The 21,849-nt window shown below is 40.3% G+C and overlaps 1 protein-coding gene across 5 annotated transcripts in view; it reads right to left on the reverse strand.

Annotated features, from left to right (window-relative positions):
• The window catches only part of LOC136873739 (phosphatidylinositol 4-phosphate 5-kinase type-1 alpha), a 561,879-nt gene that overhangs the window by 383,199 nt on the left and 156,831 nt on the right, over positions 1-21,849 (reverse strand). For all 5 annotated transcript variants that reach the window (XM_067146914.2, XM_067146913.2, XM_067146910.2 and 2 more), the window contains exon 7: positions 727-861. In XM_067146914.2, the coding sequence (XP_067003015.2) occupies positions 727-861 (135 nt within the window). The remainder of the gene's footprint in view (positions 1-726; positions 862-21,849) is intronic.

Below are 21,849 nucleotides of genomic sequence, written 5' to 3' on the forward strand. Positions count from 1 at the left end.
AGCACCGACTTGGAACACAAGAAAAGCCTCCCCACAGGATATGTTATGAATACTGATAAAATTCATCCAAACGTTCCCTAGAAAATTTCTTAGATAGCCGATTCTCTCATATCAGAAGCAATTGTTCTTATATAGTCGGCATCAACTCAAGTCTTAAGGAGTCTCTTTGATGTTAAACTGTTCGTCAACTGAAGAAATGAGGAAATTATCCTTCGGCATGTGAGCACTACCCCTCTTTCCCCTTCTCTATCAAGGTTCTCGTCCTGAACCTGGCAGGTAATGTAAGCACCTTTTAAATAACCTATAAACATCAAAGAGACCGCTTAGGACTTGAGTTGACTCTGAGTATAGAATTACACGTTTTATAAATAAAGAGCAAGTGTTACTCATCTGTATCATCAACTACCTCCCCATATAATTACCAGATATTTCTGCTTATGGTAATGGAGTATCGGTCCTTCTAGTTCAGTCTATTTTTTCATTGGCAGAAATAATACAAGCCCCACGCTTTTTTTTTTTTTTTTGAGGTGTTGAATACTCTAAGAAGTCATTCCCACAACAGGAATAAAAGAGATGGAGGAATACAAGAAAGAAACATTTACCAAGAGATTATGTTCACGCAAGTTCTTAAAGTACTTAAGAGTAGCAGGGTTTAGAAAGTGAACTTCATTTTCTTAATGTACTTTCTCATAACTTAAAAGTAATTCCACAATGTTATTTACTTACCCTACAGTCTCGCTGAATTGTCTTCACAAGGGCAGAATAAGTGTCAGCCTCAAGACCTATGCCTTCTGGATGATGTTCCATGAAGTCCAGATCTTTATATGTAGGTGAATTCTTCTGTCGCTCTGATTTTGAAGCCTAAAAATGTACATTCCAGTAAGGAAAGCCTTCAAAACTTATGGAAGTGTAAAAAAACAAATTCATAAGCACACAGCTGAATGTAAAGGAAATCAGCACAGAGAATTTTTACCAGTATGAATAGTTGCTAGTGAGAACTCCAGAACTACCTCACGGTATTTGGAGTCAATCAATGCCCATTCAAAAGAACCTAGTGATAACTTTCTCCACACACCAAAATGGACAGGTTTCTTTCTTGGATTAAAAAACTAATAAAATAGCAACTGGTTACAGATTACTACCACATTGTTATTACATACAATACAATGTATGGACATTTATTGGTTTAGGGGACTTCATATAATATAAAAATAGCAGAATTATTGTGATCATTAAATCAGGTACAATAAACTAATACAAAGATATTTTTCATTTTTCAAAAACATTTATCCATATATAACCTTTTCATCATTCACTTTAAGGAAATAGTTAAGACATGAATCATCATAATCATCATCATCATCATCATCATCATCACCACCACCATCACCGTACATGCCTTCTGGGCATTTATGGCACTTCACCTTCCGCTCTCCTTCCACCATTCCTCTTCCATTATTTTGTCCAAGTCCAGGTTTCTTCTTCTTGCACTCCTCTTTATTGAATCGATGCACCTTGTTCTACATCTCCAAGGTCGCCAAGACAGAAATAGATGGAATTTCATTAGACACAACCAAAGTAAAATGCGATATGAAAATTACGTACACCTGTGGGAAGCCACGTGCAAAGCAGATGGGCAAGTTCCTGATCTCGGCAAGATGGTTGTGTTATCTTCAAGTTTTACTGGTGGATCTCATTACATGCATAAACAGGCTCAGGATCCTCTAAGAAATGTACATCAGTATGGTCGTCCTGATCTGTTCATCACATTTACATGTAATCCAAAGTGGACTAAGATACATGAGATTAAATGTCACATAAAAAACCCAAGACAGACATGACATTACTGCCCAGGTTTTTCATATAGAAGTAAAAGAAGATGATACATCTCTTGACTAAAGGATCTATTTCTAGGCCTAAGTATGTGTTACATGTATACCGCGGAGTGGCAGAAGTGTGGTTTGCCTCACACCCTTATCTTATTGTGGCTTCAAGACAGAATCCTGCCTGCCCTAATCGACAGTATCTTATGCACCAAGATTTCTGATGCAGAATTTGATCCAGTCCTTCATGAAATCATAAGGTCTATGATGATTCATGGGCCGTGTGGAAATCTGAACAAAGGTTCACCCATATATGATTGGCAGCTCTTGTTGCAAGAGATACCCACGTCCACTAACCAAGGATACTCAAACTGCAGGTGATGGCTACCTCCACAACTGCAGATGACCTCATTCTGATGGCAGATTTACAGTTAATATAAATGGCGTGGATCTTGATAATCAGTGGGTGGTGCCGTATAATCCTGTCTTGTCCTGAACCTTCAATGCCCACAATAACATAGTATTACATAATTTTGTGAAGTCAATAAAGTATATCTGCAAGTATGTTAACAAAGGCAGTGATCAAGCAGTGTTTGGCTTTTAGTTAGATTTTAAATTCTTCCAACAGCATCTCCAGGGTTAACCTATACTTTATAGATAAATAATCATAGTTCGAAAGAAAGACAAGAGATATATTTTTAAACTCCATATGCATGGTTCCTGAAAGTGGAGATTGAATCTTTCAGGGCACTAATTGCCATGGTAGTGATGAAGGTTTCGGAAAGTCCAAACTGCTTACAGAAGTCTACAAAACATTTCAGGTTGGTGCCTCTCACTCCGATCATCAAACCAGCAACTGATATATCTGAAAGGTGATAATTTTCTTTGAAATATTCAACAGTAGGTTCACAGATCCACGAACCTACTACACTGTTGTAGCAGAGGGAGAAGGTGATACTCCCATGTGATGCATCTCAGATGCTCAGATGGTGGATAGGGGGGAGTCCTAACCGGCTAGCCGGGGGACTTGAGCGAAATAAAACAGCTCTCGCGGACCAAACACACAGTATGGCAGATATTCTTCCCAGATCAATCAAGATCTTACGCAACAATATTTGCTATCACTCATATTATTTAACTTTGCACTGGAGGCCGTAATAAGAAAATTGTCAACTAACCTCGGTGGCACCATATTTAATTGAACAACCCTTCCAGCATGCTGGGTAGGTTGGTCATAAATGAACATTCTCCAAAGCTGTGTATCCAAAAACATTTTGTTGTTTATGACAAATTCCGAACTCCATCCTCTGCTCTCCACATCTTCCCAAAGTTGATCTATCCATCTTTTTCTTGGTCTTCCAACAGGTCTTCTGTATGTCAGTCATCTTTCCGTATAAGCACGTGGTATTTTTGTTGTATTCCTTCTTTTAACATCCCCAAATACTGTAAGTCTGGATAATCTTAGTCTTTCCTCCATAGATTCAGTTAATCCTAGGTTTGTTCGTATCTCTTCATTCTTTGCACAATCAAAATTCCAATATAAATCGTCCGTTACTGGAAATTATAAATATTCCAGTAAAATCATTCTTGGTTGCCAGCGTTTTGCCCCAGTGTAACAATGTGGGATAATCAGCTGGTAACTAGCAAACCTACCTACTGATGAGCCCAAATTCGCGTACTGGGATGAAACGCTGGCAATCAAGAATGATTCAAGGTTATAAACTTCATTATTGGTTCGATATTGAATTAAGATTACATATAAAATAAAATACAAAGTTTGTTCCACCTACTCAATACCATACAGTAATTGCAAGATACAGTAGAGTCTCGCTCAACCGACCTTCGCTTATCCGACACTCCGTGTTATCCGACACTGTTAGTCTTAATTTGAACTTTAGGTGGATGTAATTCTGTGACACGGGGTATGGAGGGTGCGACTGTGGGACAAGCCCTGGCAGTCATGCGGTAGGATTGTTCAATGTAGTATTGGTTGGGTGCGGATGTTATAGTTTTCAAATCCTCTGTGAGTATGGCGAGTAAACGTAAGAAAGTGATTGTTTCTGTGGAAGACAAGTAGAGTGGGTTAAAGAGACTGGACAAAGGGGAAACGCTTCAAGAAATGGCTTCAGATTATGGTGTTGGACGTGTTAAAATGGGAGACTGGAAACATACGAGGGAATAAATTGAAAAGTGGTGCTCTACCAGAGCAACAAGTGATGCACTGAAAATTAGAAAAAAAACAATGAAAAATGTGAGTACGAAAAAGTAAGTGAAGCACTATTTCTTTGGTTCACTAAAAACCAGGAAAAGGGCTTGTCAATATCTGGCCCCATTCTGCAAGAAATTGTGGTGTATATCCAGAAGGAGTTTAATAAGGGACCCTAATTTTACTGCCAGTGCTGGGTGGTTTGATCGGTTGAAAATACGGTACGGCATTGGGAAGCTTAATATCTGTGGAGAAAAACTGTCAGCTAAATCCGATGAGGTTGTGAAATTTAAAAGACAATTTCAAGAAATAATTCTTGCTGAAGGATTATCCGGTGATCAGATTTTTAATTGTGATGAGACTGGGCTGAATTTCAAGATGCTGACATCAAAACTCTTGCAGCCCAAGCCAAGACGTCTGCACATGTCTACAGGCGTAGTGAGAAAAGAGTACTGCATCTAGTGTACAATTGAATTAATAAGTCAATAAATAGAATCCCATAAAACATAGTACGTAATACAGTATAGCCTTCCTGTTTGTTTTAGTTAATTTTCAAAGTTACTCCGTATTATCCGACATTTTCGGTGATCCGACGTACTCCAGGTCCCGTTTAAGTCGGATAATCGAGACTCTACTGTATTTTGTTCCACCTACTCAATACCATACAGTAATTGCAAGATATTTCCATTGAATTGAATACTATTCGTGGTATAGCAAAATTCAGCGGCTTCGGTAGCCACTTCATAGAAAGTATTATCAATAAACATAAATTTCGTCCCAAAACAACACTTAAAAAAGAACTACCTAAATACAAATCCTTTTCTACTTTCACTTTTAATAACGAGATTCATAAGATCACTAATATTTTCAAGAAAAAAGGCGTAAAAATAGCATTCAAAACCAATAATAACAGTACACACATTCTACATAACACGTCACACATCAACAAGGTCAACAAGTACGCAAAATCAGGTGTTTACAGGCTTAAATGCAACTCCTGCACTAATATTTCTTAATGTAGGGCAAATTGGTAGAAGCTTTAATATAAGATATTTGGAACACATCAACACAGACAAATATAATGAATTTTCAGCTATTGGCCAACATATGGTCAATTACAATCGTAAATTCACGAACATTGAACTAGACATGGACATTCTTGAAATAGTTAACAAGGGCCCTCTGCTTAATATAATCGAGAATTTTTATATACAACTGGATCAGTACTTTAATGCTAACTACAACCTCAACGAAATAACAGAAAAGTCTAATATTTTATTTGATTGATTTATTACCGATTTCAGAAAAAAACAAGTTAGCAGACCAAAAATCTTTCTTTAAGTCAATTCAAGGTCCTCCGCCAATACAATCACCACCATTTTCCCACCCGCCGGCCCCGCCTTAAACCACTTCCCATTTCCCCGCCCCTCCCTTCGCACGTCACTCGCTGGATTGCTCCTCCCTTCACTAACTTCTTCCCCTCCTATTCCATGCCATTCTCATTCTCTTAGTTGCACTCCACCGGTAAGGTTGTTCACATTGCGCGCAAAGCGAGTACTCGTTTTATCTTCTCGTTCTTCGCCATTCCCGTCCTTTAAAAATATCTCGCGTTAATTTTAACTTTTTCATCATCAGGTTCTATTGGTTCGAACTTGAATTGGGAATATTCCTCACAGTACAGCAAGATTTCATTATATTACAAGAATGTTGTATGGTTTTATATACATTTAACTTCTGTATTAGATATATTGGACCTCAAGCAAGACAGATACCCTCTGCGCCAATGTTCAACTTTTAATTCTCCACCTGAAGATGCACTCGGAATTCTAGAACTCAATAGAAGCATTTGAACTTTGCATACAACCAGTATTTTACGTTTTTAAAATATAATTTTAGAGTATTCACCAACAAGGGCATATTTCAATCATTACTGTAATAATTGTACGATAACTGTTCTTACAGTCTAATTGTATTTGATGTAAATCCTAAAATTTTATTTGTTACTGATAAGCACAACATTATTTCATCTACAACAGTTCTTCAATCCACCATTTTATATGTACATCGCCACATCACATACAGTTCATTCTTTTAAATCTCATTTCCACAATGTAATTCTGTCTTACGACTTCGGCATATCCATAAGTATCTTAGTTAGGCTGAAGATGACCCATATAGGGTCGAAACTAGTACCTTGTTAATATACTGTAATGTATTTATGAACATTGCAATTACTGTATGGTACAAACTTTGTATTTTATTTTATATGTAATGAAGAATGAGTTTACTGCAAAAATTGTTATTTACTCATTCAGGACCAATATTTCAAGTTTCCTGTGGGAATCAATATCTGTATCCTCTTGGAAAACAATAAATAGGGAATCTGCCACCTGGGCGACTTCTTCTTCTTCTTCTTCTTCTTCTTCTTCTTCTTCTTCTTCTTCTTCTTCTTCTTCTTCGTCTTCGTCTTCGTCTTCGTCTTCGTCTTCGTCTTCGTCTTCGTCTTCGTCTTCTTCTTCTTCTTCTTCTTCTTCTTCTTTGTGGGGTCCTCCTAGAGCTTCTTTAAGCGATCTGAACAAATGGAAATAGCAGGGCGATAAGTTCGGGCTGTAAGGAGGATGATCAAGTGTAGTTCAGTGCATTTCCTGTAACTTGGAGACAGAGCTGCAGTATGAGGCTGCACATTGTCGTGGCGGAGGATGACTTGTCGAATTGGTTGGTCTCGTCTTTTACGGCGATATGCAACCCTTGCCTTGTTCAACAGCAGCAAGATGGCGGACGGTTGCAGGCGTGTTGTAAGTGTGTTCCTGATAATAAGCGTGTTTCTTGTGGTCCAAGTGCTTTTATCGCGGTTACGTGTGAATGAAATTGAACCGACTAGCGTATACTTTGATGTTAAGTGCGGTGTAACTTGTTGGGAAGATATACTCTCCAATAATAAGCTGCAAATAAGTGCCCACGTGTTGTGTATTAACGGCAAGCAGCAGAGAATGGTGTCCAGTCAGCGTGTAAAGCACAAACCTTCGGCCAGTGACACATCCATCCTGACGCTGAGTGATCTACTACTAGCAGTTGCCGGCGATGTCCAGCTGAACCCAGGACCGGAGGTAAATACCAGCCTTAGCATCTACTACCAGAATGTCTGTAGTCTTAAGAAATCACTCGTGGACTTTAATGTCGCTCTGAGTGACATGCATTACGACTGTGTGTGTTTGGCGGAGTCCTGGCTCGGCTCTTCAATCAACAATAGTGAAATACTGAATGACAATTATGTTATTTTCCGCCAACATAGGCAAAATATCATTACTAGTAAGAAGAAGGGAGGAGGAGTTTTAATAGCAGTCAACTCTGCGTACGGTCCAGTGCAACGACCTGACTTAACGGGAAACTGGGAATGTGTTGTTGTGAAAGCCACGCTATCCCCTGGCCGAGCGCTATACATAGTCTGCTGTTACCTGCCCCCGGACGAGGTGAAAGTACGGCTCGCAGACTTCCGAGAAACCCTGGCTCGAATCAATCACATAGCAAAACAAAATGACACTATTATTGTGTGCGGAGATTTCAATATAAGCCAATTAGCCTGGGCGTCAGACGATTCGGGATCTATTAATCCTATTCTCGCCCATGTCAACGAGGAAGCCTGCTTTCTTTTAGAGATCACTAACGAATTTAACCTTCGCCAAGTTTGCGGTTTTCCAACACGAGGAAATAACTTCCTGGACCTTGCTTTCATGTCTGAAAAAGTCACTAATAATACCCTGTGTGAAGCAACAGAACAGTTAGTACAATCAGATCATTCTGCGCTCGAGCTCAGACTTCATATTTCCCGTGTTCCTCGTTTACCACAGACTACAAAATCATTATTCGTTTGGACAAAAGCAGACTTTCCCCATCTACGAAATATCTTATCCCGTTGTCCGTGTAACTTGCTCGAATCCTGCCCATCTCTTGATGCCGCAGTTGACTTGTTTTATGACTTACTGCACAGCGCTCTTCAGGACACCGTACCTTCCCGCATAATGAAGACCAGGCGTCTTCCCTCTTGGTATGATTCCGAACTTACAGAAAAAATGCGGGCAAAGGAAAGAGCAAGGAAACGAGCTGCAAAGTCTTCACTTCCTTCAGATTACATCAAATTCGCGGCGCTAAGAAAGGAATACAAACAAATGCAGCGGAGAAAGTACAGGGATTATGTCGGGTCTGTTGAGGAAGATATTATCAGACACCCACAAAGATTTTGGAAATTTATTAATTGCAAATCAAAATCTAGGCGGCTACAATCTATGATGATTAATGAAGACAAGGAAATTAGCTCACTGAAAGAAATTCTGTTCCCTGTAATTCTCACACCGAACAATTAGGGGAAATTAATTTATCATCAGTAGTAACTTCGGCATCGGAAGTCTGCAACATCTTGAAGTCGATGGATACGAAGAAGTCTTGTGGTCCAGATCAAATTCCAGGAATCGTGTTACACGAGTGTGCTGAGGAGCTGGCAACCCCACTAGCTACGATAATCAACTGGTCTCTTCGTACAGGCAATTTCCCGTCGGAATGGAAGAAAGGCTACGCTATTCCAGTATTTAAGAAAGGTGACAGATCTTTATTTGTCAATTACAGACCAGTAGTAGTTCTTTCACTCATATCCAAAGTAGCGGAAAGAGTCGTATACAAAGCCGTGTACAGTGCAGTCAGTGGTTTAATTAATATTAACCAGCATGGGTTTGTCCAGAAACGCTCAACTACCACCAATCTTGCTGTGTACTCCCACTTCATATCTAGCGCTCTGGACAATTGCAAGCAGGTTGATGCCGTGTACACGGACTTTTCCAAGGCTTTCGACTCAGTGCAGCATAATGCTCTTCTGACTAAGTTGTCAGCATATGGCATTCATGGAAGCTTGCTTGAATGGTTTAAATGCTATCTTAACGAAAGAAGGTACACAGTAAAATACGAGGGTATCATTTCTCGCCCTTATCAGCCTACGTCTGGCATCCCACAAGGTTCACTACTGGGACCTTTATGTTTCCTTCTATTTATTAATGATCTGCCATCACAAATCCATTCGAGCAACTACCTGCTCTATGCTGATGACCTTAAAATCTACAGGGTAATCGAAAAGATGAGTGATTGCGAATTGTTACAGTCTGATATAAATAATATTAGTGATTGGTGCAAAAACTGGCATTTAACCCTAAATATTTCAAAGTGCAGTGCGATATCCTTCATGAGAAAAATGCAAGTTAATGTATTCAATTATAATGTAGGGAATCAAGAAGTGAAGCGTGTTAATAAAATTAACGATCTTGGTATTATTTTTAGTAATCAAAATGGTCTGTCTGTCAATGAGCATGTGTTAAATATCGTTAACAAGGCATTTAAAACGTTAAGCTTCCTCAAAAGAAATTGCAAGAGTTTTAAATCTGTTGTCCCATTGAAAACCCTGTATTTTTCGCTTATACGATCTAGTCTAGAGTACTGCTCTGAAGTGTGGATCCCCTCACAGCAATACTTAGTTAATGCCTTAGAGCGAGTACAGATCAGATTCTCAAAATGGATTAGTAAAAAGTGTTTGGGTATCAAGCTGTCATCGACAGATTATGATTTGTTTTGTACAAATATGTGTATTGAGTCGCTTAGGACTAGGCGCAGGTATGTCAACGCACGTCTCATACACAAATGTATCGGTAATTTCCTTGACTGTCCCAATTTACTCCAGTTGCTACCAATTCATGTTCCTTCCCGCAATACCCGACAGGCTGTCACCTTTCACTTACCCAGGTGCAGAACGGAATCACACAGGAACTCTTGGTTTATGCAGGCCCTAAGATCTCTGAACGAAATTGGCGGGATAGCGGATATATTTCACTCGTCAGCTAGTGAAATTCGCAGACATCTTATGGACACTTCATAGACAGAGTGTTCCTTGTATCTTGTTCTGCCCATTTAGTAACTGAGTTATACTTCCTTCCTTCGGTCACTTCAAAACATGTCTTTTTTCCTTCCTAATGTGTTTTGTAAATATGTATATTGTACCGGTTACGACCTGTACATAAGTATTTTTTGAGTATATGTTACGTTTATTTACCACGCGTAATGTTCCGAGCGCGCCTGGTTTGTTTACCAGCAGCGAGGACCAGCTAGCGAGTGTGTGACAACTGCGAGCTGTGACGTAGCCACAGGGGCTAGCTAGACCGCCCGCTCGTCTCAACACGTGTTGCCAGCCTTGACTGGTATTTTCTGGATTCCACGTCACTTGTTCTAGAGAGTTCGATTGAAAAAATTTTGAAATTTCTATAATAATGATGCTAGCGAATCGAGCGATATGTCATCTTGTTTGGGATCACCTAAACGTCCCAATGCTCGAGTTTCAAGAAAATCCATCGAGGGATTCAGGAGATATTCAATCAAACCGTATTATGACGTAGACATCCCGGATTGAATAAAAAGGGGACCTACTATAGCCTATTCACACAGTCTCACCTGAGTAGTCAGCGGGGACACACTTGCTGCTACTATCATCGTGGAACTCTGTCATTATACAAGTGTGGGAGGACGATTCTTCCAAGTTTTATAAAGTGGACTCATAAGACTTTGAGTGTGGTAGAAATTTTTCTAAGTCTTCGTAATTGAACTTAGAATATTTTACAAGTGTTCAGGAAATGGACTTGTATTATTTACATGGGTTCGAGACCCGAATTCTTGTAAGTGTTCACTGAATGGACTTGTATTATTTACATGTCTTCGAAGTTGAAACTTTTCTAAGTGTTTGGACTTGTATTATTTACGTGTCTTCGAAGTTGAAACTTTTCTAAGTGTTCACTGAATGGACTTGTATTATTTACATGGGTTTGAGACCCGTATTCTTCTAAGTGTTCACTGAATGGACTTGTATTATTTACATGGGTTCGAAGCTGGAATTTTTCTAAGTGTTCACTAAATGGACTTGTATTATTTACGTGTCTTCGAAGCTGGAATTTTTCTAAGTGTTCACTAAATGGTTTACGTATCTTCGAAGCTGGAATTTTTCTAAGTGTTCACTAAATGGACTTGTATTATTTACGCGTCTTCGAAGCTGGAATTTTTCTAAGTGTTCACTGAATGGACTTGTATTATTTACGTGTCTTCGAAGCTGGAATTTTTCTAAGTGTTCACTAAATGGACATGTATTATTTACGCATCTTCGAAGCTGGAATTTTTCTAAGTGTTCACTGAATGGACTTGTATTATTTACGAGTATTCGAGATTGGAAATTTTCTAAGTGTTCGTAAAATGGACTTGTGTTATTTACGTGGAATATTTGCAACTGTTGAGGAACTCATTCTTCTAATAGACAGTGATTGATTAACATTGCTAGTGATGAACTTTAACTTTCCAACGGCTTTGAACAAAGTTAGGATTTCACTTGCATTTACTCAAAGACTTGTACATTTGCCAGTATTGGTTTTAAAGACTTATAAATTTCGTCTGTGAATTTATTTATGTGAATGAACTTGTGTTTCCGTCAGTGGTCACTCAAAGACTTTATGAATTTCACCAGTGATTAACTTTAAATATATTCAGACTTCCAAGTGAATGGACTTGTGTTTTTTTGTTCGAGTTTAGGCAAAGACTTCCACCTTCGCCAGTAATGAACTTTGAGCTTAACTATAATTTCACAAGAAGGGACTTGTATTTTTCGTTGCCAAACGTTATTCAGAGACGAAGATTTTCCTAGTGATGAACTCTAAAATTATTAATACCACTCATATCATTTTAGGAGTGTTGGAAGTCTTGATGTACAATTATCAAGAATTCTGCTTATAAGTTAATCATCCAAGGTTTTCATGGACTCAGTGCTACTAGTGACCTTGGGAACATCAATCCTCTCAGTCTCATTGGGCTGAGGTAGTACATGACTATCTACAACATCGCCTGGATCATCGGGGTTCAACCCGGGCCTCAGAGTTCGAGACATCTCTACTTGCCGTCAATCCAGACAGTCCAGCTGCCTCTGTCTGGAGTATCTGGAGTCCCTGGAATCCCTGGAGTCTTCTGGAACGTGCTTCAACCAGCTTGGCTTGGTGAGCTGGAGAACCCGAGCCATACTATTGGAATACGAGGAAGACAGTCCATTCCTACTTAGAGGTGATGTGCAAATTCATGACTTATTTGAATAAACACTTATACAATCAGAGTCAAAGTTTTTCTGTAGATAGGACCCTACCTCCTGTACCGAGCCCTAGCTACAATTAATCCAGTTTTTTGCCCTGAGAACTCTATTTCATGCTACTTTAAAATTTAATCTGAGAGTCGGGCTCTTTTACTGGTACAATATATTATATATTGCTTATTTATAATTAGTGGTAGTAGTAAGTTCTGTTAATATTGTTATTATTTGAATGTATTATATCATATGTAATTGGAGAATCAATAACTCTGTTGATGATAAATAAACAAATCAAATCAAATCAAATCAAATCAAATCAAATCAAATCAAATCAAATCAAATCAAATCAAATCAAATCAAATCAAATCAAATCAATCAGCAAAATGCCTTGCCGATTAATAAAACGGTTGCAAGAACCTTGCCAGCTGACAGTCGAGCCTTGTCTTTTACTGGTGCTGTCTCCCCTTTCCTATGCCGCTCCTTCCTGGCTTGTTTGGATTTGGGAGTATAGTGGTGGACCCATGATTTGTCGCATGTGACGATCCGACTCAAAAATGCATCACGATCTTCTGCAAACCTTGCTGTAAGCCTCTGACAGACCTCCAAATGTCTCAACTTCAGATTTTCGGTCAAAAGGCGAGGTACCCATCTGGAACACACTTTACGAAACTGTAGACTGTTTGTGATGATTGCTTGAGTTCCTGTAACTCATTCAGATTTGTTCTGCAATTTTTGATACTATCGCCCGTCAATTGTCATCAATAATGTCTTCAACTGCACAAATGTTTTCATCGGTAATGCTGGTCCGACAACAGCGATCGTGTTGCTGATTTTCCACATGTTCTCGTCATTCCTTGAACTTTTCATGCCAGGCAAACACATGCATCCTTGACAATGTTTGATCACCAAACTGTGCAGTCAATCTCTGGCAAATTTCCACCACTGTAATTCCTTCATGAGCAAAAAATGTTATAATTATGCGTTGCACAGTGGAGGGGTGCACCAGTTGCACCAACACTATGAGAGTTACTGATGAAATGGCAGGAAATATCTAACAGCACGCTCTCCCTACTCCAAATAGTCCCGCCTAAGAATAGCAGAAGCGCAGAGCTAGTCCCACCAACTGTTGATGTTCAGGAACAAAAATCCTGTTTACATTTGATCCACCTTCATATTATCAATTCTGAGCTAGTGTTCAGTAGTAAGAAGAGATTGTGTTCAAGGATGTATGAAACAATTAGAGCTTTTTGTATACATCCATATTATTGTTATTGTTTGGAGAAATTGTATTTTTACATGTGCGAATACAATGAAGTAGATGCAATTATCACAGTAATTTTCGTGTTCAGTTGTATCATTCTAGGATTATTTATGAAGTTCTGTTTTGTGGTGAATCATAATATGTGATATCGATTCACCAGGGGGGCATTATGTGATAGTACATACACTGACTGACAGAGCAAATGCAACACCAAGAAGGAGTGGTTCGAAAGGGATGAAAGTTGGGGAAAAAACAGAGATGGCACGGACGAATAATTGATGTTTATTTCAAACCGATATGCAGGTTACACAATGCGTACGGCATCGACTCAGTAGGATGTAGGACCCCCGCGAGCGGCGATGCACGCAGAAACACGTCGAGGTACAGAGTCAATAAGAGTGCGGATGGTGTCCTGAGGGATGGTTCTCCATTCTCTGTCAATCATTTGCCACAGTTGGTCGTCCGTACGAGGCTGGGGCAGAGTTTGCAAACGGCGTTCAATGAGATCCCACACGTGCTCGATTGGTGAGAGATCCGGAGAGTACGCTGGCCACGGAAGCATCTGTACACCTCGTAGAGCCTGTTGGGAGATGCGAGCAGTGTGTGGGCGGGCATTATCCTGCTGAAACAGAGCATTGGGCAGCCCCTGAAGGTACGGGAGTGCCACCGGCCGCAGCACATGCTGCACGTAGCGGTGGGCATTTAACGTGCCTTGAATACGCACTAGAGGTGACGTGGAATCATACGCAATAGCGCCCCAAACCATGATGCCGCGTTGTCTAGCGGTAGGGCGCTCCACAGTTACTGCCGGATTTGACCTTTCTCCACGCCGACGCCACACTCGTCTGCGGTGACTATCACTGACAGAACAGAAGCGTGACTCATCGGAGAACACGACGTTCCGCCATTCCCTCATCCAAGTCGCTCTAGCCCGGCACCATGCCAGGTGTGCACGTCTATGCTGTGGAGTCAATGGTAGTCTTCTGAGCGGACGCCGGGAGTGCAGGCCTCCTTCAACCAATCGACGGGAAATTGTTCTGGTCGATATTGGAACAGCCAGGGTGTCTTGCACATGCTGAAGAATGGCGGTTGACGTGGCGTGCGGGGCTGCCACCGCTTGGCGGCGGATGCGCCGATCCTCGCGTGCTGACGTCACTCGGGCTGCGCCTGGACCCCTCGCACGTGCCACATGTCCCTGCGCCAACCATCTTCGCCACAGGCGCTGCACCGTGGACACATCCCTATGGGTATCGGCTGCGATTTGACGAAGCGACCAACCTGCCCTTCTCAGCCCGATCACCATACTCCTCGTAAAGTCGTCTGTCTGCTGGAAATGCCTCCGTTGACGGCGGCCTGGCATTCTTAGCTATACACATGTCCTGTGGCACACGAAAACACGTTCTACAATGACTGTCGGCTGAGAAATCACGGTACGAAGAGGGCCATTCGCCAACGCCGTGTCCCATTTATCGTTCGCTACGTGCGCAGCACAGCAGCGCATTTCACATCATGAGCATACCTCAGTGACATCAGTCTACCCTGCAATTGGCATAAAGTTCTGACCACTCCTTCTTGGTGTTGCATTTGCTCTGTCAGTCAGTGTACATCACACCCTCGCACTGTATTTAGAAGATATATTATTGTTATTATTATTATTATTATTATTATTATTATTATTATTATTATTATTATTATTATTATCATTATTATGATTATTATTTCATTTGTATATTTATTCTTAATATTTTAAGTTGGAAGGGCTCAGTATGTGATATGAATAATTTGTTTTGTACAAGCAGATTGCGCAAATCATGTAGATAGCCCAGAGTCCGATGAGGTGGCCTTGTTGTTATTGTCCTGGAACCCGGAAGAGGTTTGGGGGGTGATCTTGGTATGCCAAGAGGATCTTTCCCTCATGATTGGATGGCCAAGATCAATCTCGATGCATCATGTGAGAGTAGGGGGAAGCTGAGTCCAGCCCCGCGGTGTAGGGGGCAACGTGTCCGCTTGTCATCCGGCGACCCCAGGTGTGATTCCCGGCCAGACCAGGGGTGTTTAATTGTAAACAATTAATATCCTTGTCCTGGGGACTGGGTGTTCGCATTGTCCTTGAAGTTCCTTTTCTCACATTCAACACACTACACTTCCGCAATTCCACTTACACGCAGGTTTCTCTCGTATAGTGACAGTAGTGGCAAAAGATCGCCAGAGGTCAACGCCACAAACAAATATCATTTGGGGGGAGGGAGCTGAGGTCTATTCATGGTGAAGGATGATTTGCCTTAAAACTTTTGTAGAACGTGGTTGACGTGAAATTTTGTGGAATGTGATGTGTGGTACTGACCTACGAAACTGTGGAGAGCTTAGGCACATGGTATTATATCACTTGTGGCGGCTTGGTGTCTTGTATGTTGGTGAAAGCTATGGGGTATTGTATCTCACTTTTCACAAATTATGGCCTGGAAAACAAGCGTGTGTTGCTCGAGTGAAAGTATCTTTAAACCAAGTGTGAGAAACCAAGTTGTGTTGATACACAGAGACAGCAAGGGTATTTATATACATAGATGTGCTTTTTCAACGGACTGACTGCAAATGGTAGCTTGGTCCTCGTTTATGGTTTCCCATAGTTTTTGTTGTTGTTGTAGTAAATATGGAGTTTTCCAGCAGTATTTTGTGTGTGTATTTTATGTATATTTTGGTGTGCTGATGAGGTGCTCATGCACGGATGTTATTTGTGTTGATGAGGTGCTCATGCATGGATGTTATTTAGTATATAGTTAGTTATTTTACAATCAGTGGAGTTACTGATGAACCTAGGTGCAGTTCCTACCTATTTAGTCGTTATCAGAAGGTTAGGTAAGGCTTGAAGCAGATGTACCGGTGCGAAGCTTTATGTAAACACCCTGGGAGAGATAATTATCATGCTTTATTAAAATTTGAGGGATCCATTCTGGTAAACTCTGGCGCCCATATTACGAACATTTCGATTAATTATTTTTATTAATTTATTTCATTTCAATTACCTTAATTATTTCAGTTATTTATTCATATATAATTTATAATATTACAGATTCTTTCATAACCTGTCCTATCAGTCCCTACCCGCACACTGAAATACCCAATTATTATCAGGTTCTCTTCATCAATGATACCTTCCAGTTTTCAGGTTCTCTTCATTGATGATATCTTCCAGTTTTTCTAAGGCTGTTTTTCCTTCTTTGCTACAACCCTGTTGGGGAGCATAGACTTGAACTACAGTTAACGTTTCTCATTTTAGACACACTTTGGCTTTGATTAGTCTCCAATTGATGAACGTGTCATCTGAGATATACCACTGATGATTTTAGAGAAGACAAAACCTACGCCATTCCTTGCTACTGATTTATTCCCACTCCAAAATAATTTATATCTATCCTTTACCACTCTCGTGTTTCAGCTTTTCCATTTGATTTCACTTAGACCAACCTGTTTGTAGGGCATACAACTGGAATAGATCTTTCATGCCATTTTCAAACTGGAGTCTCATCACTATCATCCTATCACTGACACATTTTATAGACTCGACATATTCTTGGATTTCTTTTCTAAATATGATGGCCACTCCAATTTTTGCTTCAGGTCCTCTGCTGTAATACAGCCTGTATCATTCCTTCAGAGGAATCTCTCCCATACCCCTCTTCTTGGTCTCACACAGTCCAAGCATGGCTATATCTTTTTCTTTCATGAAGTCCACCAGTTCTTCTGTCTTTCCCGTCAGTGTCAGGACATTTACTGTCGCAATCTTAATGTAGTTTGGTGCTGGTTATCCACTTCTGACAGTTCTCTCAGCACCCAAAGAGCTGCGCGTCGCTTTTAGCAGGGGGGTGCGCTAACCTTTTCCGAGGCACCATATTTGCTTTATCCATATAGGCTATTGTTACGATGGGCTCGCCACACCCAAAGGCATTTTATACCTACTGCCAGGTTCAAATTTAGGCCGTCCCTAACATGGAGACAGGCGCCTTTCGTAGCCGCTCCTCTGGAGTACAGACGGTATGGGTTTGCCCCTTCCGCCATCTCCACCGTACCGAAGTTCATCTTCTCCACCATAGATGCTGTTGAGGACTTCACCCACAGCCCAGGGCAGGGGCCCTCCACATTTATGACTCCTGGAGAGAGGGTGCCCCAGCGTTTTGAAGCCCCAGGAATTGGGCTACCTGTTGGTCTATGGGTTGTATTGGGTATTTCAACCAGCCCTACATACTGTAGGGGCCCCCAATCCGCCACCTGGGGACGCGCTCTGTAGGGGTCAGGTCCCCCCCTGGTTACTTTCGGAAGTTAACCTCGCCCACAAAGGCTGAGGTTATTTGCATACACTCATACACTGTAATTGCAAATGATCAAGTATTGGACTCGCTTATATATCTCTTTACTTTACAAAATTCAAAATGCTGACAAGACTCTCTGAATTCTCTTAGAACTCTAGGAAAAATAATGATGACAAAATTCTATCATCAGGCACCATTGACATATTTGTTGCTCCTCCCCCTGTCAGGTATGACAATGCTGAAGACAACGGTGAAGAGGATGGAGGGAGGAACTTTTGATCTCAGCAGAAATCAGTCACCGTCAAAGCAGGAGAGATTGATAGTAGCCAAGCATACACCATTGTTGCTACAAGCAGCAGAAGCAGGTGCCAAATGACTGTCTGTACTTGAAATGGGAACAGAGTAGATGATGCCAACCTTAAAAGTGCAGTCATCTTAATCGTAAGTTCATAGAAAGAATTTTCAAAATCATCCCTGTCTGTGCCATGATGTATGCCATCGTATAGTTCAAGCTCAGGCTAAAATTTGTCATACTTTTGCCATCTATCTCTCATTTGATCTAGAAGGTTACAAATGTGCTCTAGATCTTGACTGTCTTAGAATGATTTAACGAAGTTCACAATTAGTTTTAAGCTGGCCTTGGCCAAACCTCTTTGCTTAACTGACAATTTATGCTGAGTTTCATCCATAGTGCTTACAATTAGAAACAGGAAATAAAAGATAAGCCGAAATGTGATCTGTCTCACTGACCTATATATCACTGGCAGCGCACTGACATCCAGTCCAAAGATGACCAAATGAAGATAATGATGATGATGATGATGCTTGTTTAAAGGGGTCTATCACGTAAGTCATCGGCCCCTAATGGTACGAAATGAAACAAAATGGAATGACAAATTAAAAGTCCAAAATCCTCCACTGACCAGAATTTTAAAACGTGAGGACGAAGAATGAATGGTTGTATATGAATTTAAAACAATCAGTGGATCCGACCCGCAATGTCTTTTATTCACAGAAACTGACGTGAAACAATAGTATTACTGATCAAGGGACTGCGTCTATTGTATAATACTGAATCCATGATGCTTTTAGTCTAAAGGGGTCCTAAATCCAAATCATCAGCCCCTGAAAATGGTACTTATCGCTAGGAAAGTAGAACCATGGTATTTGTCATGTTGCGGTACTAATCAAAAGTAGCGTAGACTTGCGGTATTCCACACAGTATGGTACTACTCGCAGGTAATGAAATTCGCACATGGAATACAGACCTATGGTGTTTCGCACATTGCGGCACCATTTACAGGCAACGCAAACCTACGGTGTTCATCACATACGTGTACTAACCACAGGGACCCACACTATCCCGTGGTGTTCCTCATATACTGGGTACTAATCACAGGCAAGCCAGAACCATGGTGCCGCTCCTAAAGTGATACTAATCACAGGTACTGTAGAAGCTGGTAACACACACTATTGCTACTAATCACAAACCTATTTGGTACCTAATATAGTACTACTACGCGCAAGTATAAGCGACTCATGGTGTACCCTGCATGGTGGTACTAATCACAAGTAGTTTCATGGTTCTAATACAATCATCCCTTGGTTGCCCCTTTTAGTCGCCTCTTACGACAGGCAGGGGATACCGTGGGTTTATTCTTCATCTGCGTCCCCCACCCACAGGGGGTGACCAAATGAAGCGGTAGGTCCTTCACCATTATTAAAACACTCCTAAACTTAAAGAATACACTGATTTATTAGTCTGCAGTTGCCTGAGCTTCCAGTTTCTATTTATAATTTCAAGATCCCATGTTGCTTATACATAACCTCTGCTGCTATGATTATAGTTAAGGCCAAAGAACTTTTGCTAAGTCCCTGGTCCAAGCACAGTTCCATTACCTAGGTGTGGCCTTGTGATACTACCCTAAGTGTGTTGCCCTCTGAAGAAAGATAGCTGAGTGAGTCCTAGAGAGGGAGCAGCAGCTATGATCAAGTACTGTACAGTACCAGTCAAAAGATTAGGACCACATTAAAAAATAATGAAGTTCCATATAGAACCTAAAATTATGCTACTAGACCTCTGTTTTTTTTTTTTTTTTTTTTTTCCCCTGAGCTCTCACATCTAATATGGTATACGTCGCCTGATTTCAGTGATTTACGCCAAGTATTGTATAAATTATACATTTTTAACTGTTGGAAGGTCACATCAGAAAGAAAACATTTTTTGAAATATTATAAACTATATACTCTAATTGGTTTCAAGTATCGCTACCAAGATTCTTCTATAGATCTAGCAATAGTTGAGGGTTAGTTTTGTATAAATAGAAAAATTCCAAAAAAATGCAGCACCGACTTTCGTGCTTTTTTTTGTTTGTTTGTTTCAAATCAGTCTAAAATGGTCATTTTTTCCTTGTTCTTGTCAAACGTCTCAGTGTGGGCTATCGTCATCAGGAATGTGTTCTTGGATGCCATCCGCAGAGTGCAAATGAAACTATCAGGGCAGATAAATTTGACGCCAATAGTTCGTCCTGAGACCCTGGGCCATACATGACAAAGGCAAAGAAAAATCAACCATTTGGCCCTGGTTAGAAAAAAAAAAAAAGAGGTGCCGCATATTTTCGGAATTATTATATTTATACAAAAAAATCTTGGTGGTGATACTTGCAACCAATTAGAGTGTACAGTACATTATCAAAATATTATAACCTTCCAATGTATGTCAGGATGAGATTGGTGAACACATTGGAAGTTTATGTTGAGAAATAATGTCAATGAAATCTTATGTTCGGTTATCACACCTCCAGGTGAATTTGAGTTCAGTTGACTTGTCTAATTATGTGAACGGCATCGCTGAATTGAAGATATCGGCGGATTGATAACAAGCTCTAAACCCCGTGGTGCCTTGGAAATATTGGTAGACAATTAAACATCGTGGAACATAGGACAGGATTAAATGAATAATACACATTCCTCAAGTAAAGTTTCTGAAATGCATGAACGGCAGAATATCAATGACAGAATGTTACTGAGGGCCATGAAATGTGTGAATAATAAGTTTATATGAGAGGGCCATACCTTGTACATCTAGTCTCGCACGATTCGACGATCGAGATGAAGAATGAAACAGTCGATTACTAACCTAAATACAAGGCAGCAATTATTAAATAAGTTCCTTTGCTAGTACAGCTGATTTATACGAGATCGTTACGCATTATGTGTCAAATGTTTCCAATTGTCAAGAACATATGGGAGCTAGAAGCATAGAAGAATTCTAAAAAGCAAACCGTCTGCGATTATTATGTTGTTGTAGAATTTGTTTTGTCTCTGAGGAAGTTGACTCTCAATCTGTATCTTAGGAGGATCGGAAGCAAAAATTCGTGGGGAAAAGATTGTGTTGAAGAGATATATTAGCGTGATATTGGCATATTATAAACACATATTGTAAAACAAGATATCTTGTTATCGAAAGAGCAAAGGCAAGTGTATTAATTGAACTGTAAAATTGTATCAAGGTGTATGACCCTGTCCTAATTGATATCTCTGAGTTTCAGGTAACATGGAACCGTCAGTTATTGGTTATACATATGAGATGACTGCACGTATTAACATGAACAACTAAAATAAAGGGACCTCGAAGGATCTGGCCAGGAATGTGATGGACACTAATGGATAATGTTAATAAGTGAGAGCTGAACACGGAAGGTGACACCGTCGTGGAGCAACAACCCAGGATGAGTACTTGAATATCGTCTATAAATTCCGCCATGTAGTTGCTTATTTTAGATGTAGAGTAGTATTTATTTTAATGTCGATTTGACATGTATAATTTTCAACTTGAAGGCGACCGTTATTTGTTAATCATGGCGTTGTATTAATTATGATCGTTGCGTTTAGTGCGGTGAGTCAATCTACGTTGTGATAATATGCGATGGGTCGTGTAAGATTTCTTTTAATGTTTGCTAGCAAGGTTTTACGGAATGATTTTCGGCATCGATGTTATTGGTACCGTAATGGTGTTACTGTGATGAACGTTAACCTAATTCATGGCTCAAAATACCCCGGAGGAGCTTTGTATTTGCGACGTGCGATTCTGTGGTCTTCAA

This window comes from Anabrus simplex, chromosome 5, assembly GCF_040414725.1.
Source record: "Anabrus simplex isolate iqAnaSimp1 chromosome 5, ASM4041472v1, whole genome shotgun sequence".
In the NCBI taxonomy this organism is placed as follows: Eukaryota; Metazoa; Arthropoda; class Insecta; order Orthoptera; family Tettigoniidae; genus Anabrus; species Anabrus simplex.